At 31.4% G+C, this 10,763-nt stretch overlaps 1 protein-coding gene across 1 annotated transcript in view; it reads left to right on the forward strand.

The window, feature by feature from the left end:
* The window catches only part of LOC106464002 (phosphatidylinositide phosphatase SAC2-like), a 120,228-nt gene that overhangs the window by 67,344 nt on the left and 42,121 nt on the right, over positions 1–10,763 (forward strand). The window contains exons 11-12 of the mRNA XM_022391658.1: positions 7,518–7,588; positions 8,194–8,439. Coding sequence (XP_022247366.1) covers positions 7,518–7,588; positions 8,194–8,439 — 317 coding nt within the window. The remainder of the gene's footprint in view (positions 1–7,517; positions 7,589–8,193; positions 8,440–10,763) is intronic.

Below are 10,763 nucleotides of genomic sequence, written 5' to 3' on the forward strand. Positions count from 1 at the left end.
TTAAATCTTATAATATTATACATTTATATATATTTTTAATATATTGACCTTTCAGCCATGCCTGGTTAACAATAGAGAAGCTACAATGACACGGCACACGTGGACTCATGTAACCATATCCAATAATATAAAACTGACCTTTAGTCTTTACAAAATGACCTGTCTTGGCTGTATTTTGGTGGACTGGTATTTTTTAAAATACAGTCACATTTAAATTATTATATATGTATATAAATTATTGCTATTTCGAAATAAGTTCATAAACTTATTTTTCTTAAAACATAGAACAGTAAATAAAGAAGTATACCAAACAATTATCTCTTCTAGTTATGAACTTTGTATTTATTTGCTGCATGAAAAAGGTTGCTAAGCCTTATCAAATTTATCACGTGGAGGATATGAAACAAAATAATTCTTTTAGGTTTTATATATACAGTTGAATAACCAAAAATCATAAATAACTATATCCATACCATAGAAATCCACTATAATTTATCAAGCTTAGTAACTAAACATACAACCTACCTCCTTGAAATCTTGGTTTGAAAGAACAAGATGGTGTTCTAACACAGGAAAATGACTGAGAAAGCCACTAAGGGGACATTCTGAGCTTTAGATTGGTTATTCATGTCATATATAGAAGTAATTGTATATGAGGGAGCATTTCCAAAAATGAAAACAGGTGGGTGGAGGCCACTGTGTTTGATTTGGTACATGAGTGATATCTTAGCAAATAGAAAAGATAAAAAGTTCTTATTCTATATTTTAGCTTGTCAATATTTGTAATTTAAGTTCCTGATTTGTACGAAACTCTAGACTTCGTATTTTGACTTCACAAACATCTAATTTGAACCAGTGCTACATTCAACATACCTCATGACACACAAAAATTGATGTTTAATTGTATTTTCTTAATACTTAGTATTGAATTAAGAAATTGAATAATGTATAATACTAAAATTTGAATTATAATTTACAGTTTGTTACCAAACTTTCCTGTCTGGAAAGGGTTAAATAACATGCTATAATTGGCTAGTGATGGTGTTATTAAAAATCACTGTTCCCATCATGGGAAACAGAGTGACAGATGATTTAAAGCAGTCCTTGTTAACGTGTCTAAGAGGACTAATTAACAATCTATTATGTTATGGGTAGAAATGACTACCTTATATGTTCAACCTGAAAATGGATTGCTGTTATATTCTTTTTTTTTTCCAAGTTTCAATAACTTTTTAAGTTCTCTTTCTAACTTCACAAATGTCTCAGGAACAACTGACTATTGCCTTGAAAGCATGAAGTCTCATAATAATGCTGGAGTTCGAAAGATTTGTTTTTGGTTTATATATGTAATTATATAATGCTCTTATAACACTTTATTGCATAATTGTTTTTCTACTTATGTGTAATGATAAGTATAATAAAACAAATCTACACATACATAATGTTACACTCAGCTACTTGTGTTTCATTTTTGTTTATTATAAAGAGTATAAATCTCAGTAATAATGTGTGTTCAGTTAAAAAAATATATTCACATACATTATATTTTGGAATTTATTCTTTTGTTGATGCTGCTGTTTTTACTATTTTATTTTGCTGACAGTCTTTTTTTTGCTCAGGGCTCTGTCCATTGAGCAAAGTGGATCTGACTATGACACTTCATCTGATGACATCTTGTAAACTTTTATCCACCAGTACAGGTTTTTGCACAATGACATGTATATTCACAAGTCTCAAACTGATGGATCATGGCACAACACATGAAATGGTGGCAAACACTCATCTCTTGTTTTTGGAATACTTGTGTTTTAGTTTATTTATTTTGCTCTTTTGCTTTTCCAAAACTGGGAAGACCTCTTTTTCAGGATTTTGTGCATATGCAGGCAACAACAACATCTGCTTTATTTTATGTTATATTTTTTCTATACCATCCAGTCTTTTTTATAGCTGAGGTAATTGTAGACCTGGTAGTGGTTCTGATGGGGATGCAAATGTAACTGTAGACAGTGTTGGTGATCAACTTCCATGAATGATGAAGAGCAATTCTTTGTGTTGTTACTTGATGTACAGATGGTATCTTTGTGGTATCTTTTGCTCATTTGTAACTGGCAGACTCACTGATATTGCTGGCCAGGTGAAATCATCCTAATTTTCTGTTGCTAACAGATGGCTATTAAGACAGGAAAATCAAAATAAGGTACACTGACCATTATTTGACCTTTCATGACAAAAGTCAAAATTAAAAATACCATGTCAACTCAGCCTGTGATAGGTCAGAAATTCAGTCAAAAAATATAAGGTTAAATGCTGTTATCTGATAGGTCACAGCTTAAGATTTCTTAGAACATTTTTAAACTGAATATAATGCAATTAAACAGGGTAGTTCTTACATATATATATATATATATATATATGTATGTTTATATGTCTTAATTTCCGTCAAAATTATCTCTATCTGCATTAGACAGAATGAAGTCAGTGTTAATTGGCTAATGGAAACGTTATTCAAAATATCTGATACACTGTAAGGCTCAGCAAAGGTTTGACAATGTCAGAGAGTTTGCCAAAAATCAATCTTTGCATTTGCATATCTTTACAGGCATTTTTTATTTTATATCTAGTTTTAAATTAAATTATATGTTCAACACACCTTAGAGCACAAGTGTCCTACTCTTTACACCTAGGTTTAATGGGAAAAAACCTACTTGGACTAATAATGGTTGGAGACAGTTTGAATGGGTAATGAAGAAAAACTTTAATATAAGTTTAACATAACAGCAAATGTACAACGTTTCGACAAGGTTTTGTCATCATCATCTCGTCATCGAACTACCTGGACTGCATTAGCTTAAACTAGCCAATGCAGCAACAGCCGTCAATTATCATTAATCTTTCTGTAGTTATTAAACAGAATAAGGACACTATCTTCCTTTGTACAACCAGCTCACAATTAAAGCAGATGTATCCTCTTTCTCTAGTTCAGAATCCCATGTGTCTGAACCTAACAACTGTAGTAGCAATACTGCCATGAAAACATGATCTAGACGTCTCTGATATCCCACTGGTAGCTAGTATTATGGCTGCATTGTAACACCAGGTAATGCTCATGGCAGTGAAACTGTGCATTAATGATTTTGAACATACTGATAATCTCAGAGGCACATTCAGTTACAGCCATGAGATTATTTTCTAACCTTAGGCATTTCACTACCTAACCATTCAAGGTAATTACCTGAAACACATCAATAAGCAAGCAAGGTCTTCATTGCTGTACTTCTGAAGGATGATGGTTTACCTGTTTTACCTTACCATCATTGTAAGATACTTGAGTAAGGAAACACATTATGCTAATATAATAATAGTTAGGCGAACAATGATTTATAAGCATAAGTAAGAATTTTATTGATGGTGGAATATACTTCATGTTTCAACAGTACAGTGGTCTGTACTTCAGGTATGATCAATACTAAGCAATACAAGGTTTATATATTGTTACAAACACAAAAGACATAGGGATTAACTGTAGTGGAAATGGTGTCAGTAGGTGATGTGATATATGTAAAGGCAAGTCTGGTCAAGTACATGAAAGGTGAATAGACCTTGCCAAATATGGGTGAGGTTGCTAAGGAAACTGTTACGGTTTAGTGAGAGATTGTTAGCTTTGATGGTTTCTGTAATTTCCAAACAGTCTCTTTCTTTCTTAGTTTTGGGTTGGTGTAGGAGAAGAATTTTATCCCAAAGTATTTTGTGATCTGTTTCATATTGATGGTATATTAAATCAGATATCTGTAATTCACCTCTACGCATGAGATCTTGGTGTTCTTTGCATCTGATTTCTAAGGAATGTGACATTTGTCTGATGTATTTTATTCGACATTCACATGGGATACTATATATGCCTTGTTTTTATTCCTTTAATAGGGATTCTTTTGGGTTAGATAGTAAGATGTTGGTTTTATGTTTATATCAATGCTCAAATTATTAAATAGGCTAGTAATTTCATTAGCAGTTTTTGGCACAAATGGAAATGAAACAAATTTGCTGTGTTTTATGTTGTTGATAGATGAAAGGTTAGAGTTAACATAATATTTTTATTGTTTTGAAGTTTGATACGTGCTCTGTCTATGATGTTTGGGTTGAATCCTCTAGATAGTGCTATGTTCTTTAAGTAGTTCAATTTAATTAGTACGCCTTCTTTATGGATGCAGCATGATTTATGTAGATGAAGTATGAGGGTATTTTCTGTGATCTCTCTTTTTACATTCACTTCTGAAAAGGGAAGACAATTGTTAGATTCTATTTCATGTGTGAAAATTATCAAAATGGATATTAATGTGTTAAAGAATTCCATGAAATTAAGTAGCATATCTTTCCCATGTTGCCTTATACTGAAGATATTGTTTACCTTTTATTACCAGATTTCAAGTTTCTTGGTGTATAAAAATTTTTTTCCAAACAGTTCTTCTTCTAGGGCAGTTATGTAGAGGTCACTAAGTAGAGGAGAAAGGGAGGAGACCATCACTAATCCATTATTTTGTTTATAAAATTGGCCTTTGTATGTAAAATAAGTGTTGTTTAAGCAGTATTCTGTGAGATTGATAAGGTGTTCTGTTACAGGATTGCTTTCTAGTTTTTCGTTTTTTTAACAGTATAAGGCTTGTTCTACAGATAGTGAAGTAAGTAGAAATTTTATGCCAAAAAATACTGATATATCTTCTTGGTTTAGTTTGAACTTTTTGATTCTATTGATAAAGGCTAGAGAGATTTTGAAAGAATATGGATTAGTTTCAAGTAGAAGGTTTAATCTGTTAACTAAGAATTTAGATTGGTTTTATAATGATGAGCTTGTGCTAGATACTATAGGTCTGTAAAGAACGTCTTTGTGAATTTTAGAAAGGGTGTTAAAAAAGGGGAGGAGGATAATAATGTGTAAGGATAAGGGAAATGTTTTCGTTAACAGTGAGAATAGAACAACCCTTAACTAGTTTTTAATGTTCAAAAACAACTTTGTTGGTGGGATCACCTTGGAGTGCAGTGTAAGATCCATCATTGAAAAAGGTGTTGACACCTGTTTCATAATGTGATTTATCTATGACTACAGTGAAACTGCCTTTGTCAGCTCTCTGTATGTATATATTGTTGTTAAATTTTAATTCTTTTAAAAAAGAAAGAGAATGTTTAGAAACTATCGAAATCACCAAAGCAAACAACCTCTCACTATGCTGTTATAATGGGCCTGGCAACATTAGCTGTATTTGGCAAGGTCTATTCACTGCTCATACACTTGACCAAATTTGACCTTTACCTATATCCTGTCACCTGCTGACACCATTTCTGTTACATTTAATCCCTGTGTCTTTTGTCTTTGTAACAATATATAAATCTTGTATTGCTTAATACTGATTATACCTGAAGATGACAGACCAATGTTCTGTTGAAACATGTAGTATGTACCACCATCAATAAAATTGTTACTAATGCTTAAAAATTATTGTTTGTATACCTATTATCATTGGAAAATGACAGAGAGTGAAGAGGCCCATGCACAGTTTCTCATATAACTGGCTGAGTTTCTGGCTTACATAAAAGCAGAGGTCGCTTTTGGTAACTAGATGCCCCAATGTTGCTTTGGAAGTATGGCCCTTATCCCAGATTTTCAAAGCATTTGTTCCAGTTTCATACATATTATCTGGCTGCTCTGCTGAACCATGAGAATCATGAATCTCCAAACAATCTATGGGAACTTTGAATGTCTGGCTTTCCTCTTGGGAAGGCTCTCTATTGCACTAGAAGCTTCCATTTCCTTGGTGAGATATCTACTGCTTCACCTGATGAATGGGGCAGTTCTTTTTTGTTGACAGACTTTATCTTCTAAGGGTATTGTGAGTTAATCTTCAGCTGTGCTGGTTGGTGATCACCTTGGAGTCCTTTAGAGATTGGCCTGGTGGTTAGGGTGCTCAACTCACAATCTGAGGATCCCAGGTTTAAATCCCCATCCTTTCAGTCATGGAGGCATCTCAATGTCCATTGGTAAAAGAGTAGCCCATGAGTTGGCAGTGGGTGGTGTTGACTTGCTGCCTTACCTTTAGCCTATCACTGCTAAATTAAGGATGGCTAGCATTGATAGTCCTCATGTAGTTTTGTGCAAATTTCTAAACAAACTCAAAGCCTTTAGAGATTACCCAACTTGGTCTCAGGACTTCCAGATGTCTTGTCATCAAGGAAACTAGGTTTAATATTCAACCTCTTCCACATGTTTCAGGTAACCTGGAAATGTTAGTTAGATCAGAAGCTTATAGGTCCTAGGCTGTGATTCAACTGTATAGACCCTAAGGCCAAAATGAAAGTTTGATTCTTTGCACAAGTGGTGAAATGCCTTGTCCAGAAGAGGACTTACCCAAATCAGACACTATTTTTTATCTTGGCCTCATCTCAGTTTTCATCATAAGATTTTTTGTTTGTAGTATTCTCATGTAAAAGCAGGCAAAATAAATACTGTTAATTCTTCCAAATAGGTGGTTAGATAAGAAATATAATAAGAAGTGTAAATAAATTGGTCTCACCTAAAAACAGATGAGACTCAAAATATTTCACAATAATATTTTTTTATTTTAAAACAAAGAAATAACATAAAATCTACTGACAGAAAAAACTTATGAAATGGTATTGTTCACATACACCAGTACTCTTTAGTATTCTCACTGGCTTCTATTATTGGACAGCAGCTAAGCAGCAAGAAGATTTACTAAAAAAAGACAAGACAAGAAGATAAACATGAGGCAAATTCTGATAACTGCATTTAGTGAATACTAAATCAAATATAAGAGAAAACCAACCCTGCCAAAGATTAGAAAAGAGAAACCAAAATTTCTAATTTCTGTGTTATCACAAAAGACTAAATGTTAGACATCTTACTGAGCCAAACCTTGGAACTTATGAAGTTCAGAAATCTTTACATAAATTAAAACTTATTCATATTTTGTTATAGAATGATTTAGTTTATGATAACTTAAATGATAAGAATCAGTGCATGTGTAATGATTACTGTTGAAGGATTATATGGTAAGAATTAATGCAGCTATATTGATTGTTATTTCATTTTAGATAACAGCTATTAATGTATTTGTATTAGATATTATTCAAGGTTAAAGTATAAGAATTAATGTATGGTTATTAATTGTTGAAGAGTAAATCATAAGAATTAGTCTAAGAACATTGATTTCTGGTGAAATATTAGTGATAAGAATAATGGACCAGTAGTGATTGTTGTTTAAGTTGGTCTTCAATTTTGACAGGTACACTCTTATAAATGTCTGACACTAGTTTCTTTGAGCAGAACATTTTACCAGGATCACATAAACATTAGCTCCCAGTATACAGTTTTAAAAGGCTTCATAAAGTTTTGAGATTTGATGTTAATTGAAATTGTATATTTTTATAGTTTACATTTTGTTTTAGTATTTATGTTTTGACCGAATAAAAGAGTTGTTAAAAAAAGACAACCTTTTCTTTCTAAGGGAGATTTTACCCGCACTGGGGAACGCTGCTTCACAGGAGTAATGAAAGATGGATACAATTCTGCTAGCAGGTGATCATAAGTTATAAGCTATATTTTTAATGTTGTAATTTGTTTTTTATCTACATGGTGCATGATATTAATAACAAGTAAGTTTATGGGATTAGGCCTAGAATATTTTGAATTGATATCACAAAAACCTAGTGACTTTGCAAAATATCTAGAACAGTTATTAGATATAAATATATGTGAGCCATGAGCTGAGTAAGCTTGCAGAGTGAATCAGAAAAGCATAAATAGAGTTAATCAGTTAGAGAGCATTGTCTTAATCAGTGTTTTGTTTTTAGTTACTTGATCAATCATTTGTGAAGTTGTAGAAGTTAGTTTATTTTTTACATTTGAGCATAATTTTTAAAGCTACTTAGTACTACAGTTTACAAGTTACAAATTGTACAAGTCTTTAAAAAAGATTAAGGAGGAAATAAATGAATATGTTATCATTATGTGGACTGGACTTGTAAGTATTTTCACCATATAATATAAAAGAACCTTCAAACAAAAGAACAACACAGTCAACAGTATTTTTAAATGATAAGTTCATGGTTTATTTATTAATGCTTAGTAATGAGTAGTAACGATCTAATAACTGGAAAGCTAAGAGCTGTTTACTTCTTTAGGTATTATATGAATCAATTTAAAGATGCCTACCGTCAAGCAACTTTTGACCTGATGTTGGGTAATCAGATGGAGGAGAACATTATGACTCTTACCAAAGAGCAGGAACATCCAGTAGCAGCCAGTGAGTTTCCTGAACAGGACCACTATGAGCATGTCAAGCAGTTAATAGAAGACTGTAAGAAGATACTTATCCCAGAAACAGAAATCATCCTAGGTGGTTGGGCACTGATTGATGCTGACTCTGTGTATGCAGCTGAGTTTAGGAGCTTGATAAGTTTTTTTATATGTGATAATTTTTTTTATATATGTTTAATATATACTTGATAAACTAATTGTTAACCATATGTAACTTAATTTCAATTAATGATTCACAAACACGAGTTTCTTTATAGAGGAAACATGCTAGATAAGCGGGTAATTTCAAATGGTCCAACAGTTTTGATTGAAAATTTCTTTCTGCTTGTGGTATATAAAAAGCAAATTGTGTTTTGGTACAGATATTCATAATATGATTTACATGAATGCCTTAACAGGTAAAATTTGTATAACAAACACACCTCTGACAGTGATGAGATGTGCCAGTGAATCTAAGAGTGCTGCACTTAGTGTAGTCTCCCGATTTGTAATGTTCTTGTTATTTCAGGTGTATCAAAAGATAACAAAGCATTGATTGTTCATTATTATTTTTTCATTCATCTAAAAAAGAAAAATTTGGTGTCAAAAAGAAGTTTTGTTGTATATGCTTACTGCAGAAGGACACAGTACATAGAATTGTATGTTTTGCTTCCAGTCCAAACTTTATTCCCACAAGAAACACATCAATGAGATTAGCTGAATTTTTAATGGCTCTTATTGCATAGTTAGAAAGCTAGAAACATTAGGATAGTTATAGGACATTGTCTGCTTTATAAATGTTATTATTTTGTGTTCCTAGGAGCACTATTCAATTAAACAAAAAAATACTTTGTGTAGCAGTACCATAAGTATAAAAAAATTAGGCTGAAGTATCATCGACAGTAAAAAGCAAGAAGATCCAGGTAAGTACTATATTTTGTATTTTTCATGTGTACTTTATTTATTACTAGGTGGAGTACCCATCTGTTGGACGGGTGAAATAAAAACTTGTTTGTAACAAAGGACAGGAAACTGTGCTTCTATTTCTCTTTTCCTTAACATAATAAACATTAAAAGTCCAATAATAATACATAAAGGTACCAATACTGAAAAGAAAGACATACTGTTTTCAAGAATTCTATCAACGTGAAATTTGATGGGAGGGTCCACCCCCCTACCCCCCATGAATTTCCTCATGTCATCCTGTATCACTGTGTCAAGTTGTGCTGATTGGTTAAGAAATGGGGAAACATAAGGAAGGGATACACACCTATATTGATGTTTATTTATATAAATTATGGTTTCGTAAATAATTTTGACATAAATCAAATAAATACTTTACCATGTAAATTTTAAAATAGTATATTTATTGATATTTTTCAGAAACATTTCATTACTGGTAAAAAAAGGATCAAATTCAGAATTGCTACAAAATGTAATAAGCAAGATATTCTAAATTTAATTGAAAACTATATTAAAAAAATACATATTGAAACTTAATTATATTACATCTTATCCATCTAGATGGTTTGTAGAGTGGAAACTTTATTTACTTAATAAAGTAATATTGAAACTTTTTTTAAATAAATTGAACAAAATATTTAATAGATATTACATTTTTTTAAATAAAATATAAGATTCAACAATTACAACAAAAATTTGTAACTGTTTCCAACTATAAAGATAATTGTAATATTGGGTTTATTTGTAAAAAAGTTGTATGCACAACTTTAATTAATGAAATTAATAATATTCAAGCATTTAAACTGATTAATCAGTCTAAGAATACAGTAATTAATAATTTCATTAAAGTATATAAAAAAACTATTCCAAATCAAATCATGTTTTGAATTACCTTTCCTTTATACATAAATTTCCTATAAAATTTAGATTTATTTCCAGCTCAGTGAAAATAATTATTAAACAAGCAACCATTTTAATAAATAAGTTACTTTTATTGTATTTTATTTTACACAATTAATAATATAAATAGCAATAATAATCAATATACTTTTTGGAGATAAAAAAATACCAAAATTTTTTTATGAATAAACACCCTCTAACTCAAGTGCATTCGAAAGGTGGACCTTTCTTCTTCGGGGGCAAACTGGGAATCCAAATTTTTTATAATATTTGGATAATTGGCTAGAAAAGTTAAAACTGTTCAGACATTTGATTTTACTACTTTTCTACAACAATTCCTTTGAAAGGTTTAATTTTAGTTATGAATTCATTAATAGAACAGTGTTGTAATCCTTGTGTAATGCTTGAAGAAATACATTTTGCAGCTAAAAATATAACATATACACTGAGTGGTCACAAGTAAATAGACACCTAATTTTTCGTCATTTAACTGATTTATGCTAACTAATTTGTGTTGACAGAGCACTATATAAATGAAAATGGTCCGCACACTAATTATCATGTGCTACAACATGGCTAGAACTCAAGGTTC

This window comes from Limulus polyphemus, unplaced genomic scaffold (assembly GCF_000517525.1).
Source record: "Limulus polyphemus unplaced genomic scaffold, Limulus_polyphemus-2.1.2 Scaffold1538, whole genome shotgun sequence".
Taxonomy (NCBI): Eukaryota; Metazoa; Arthropoda; class Merostomata; order Xiphosura; family Limulidae; genus Limulus; species Limulus polyphemus.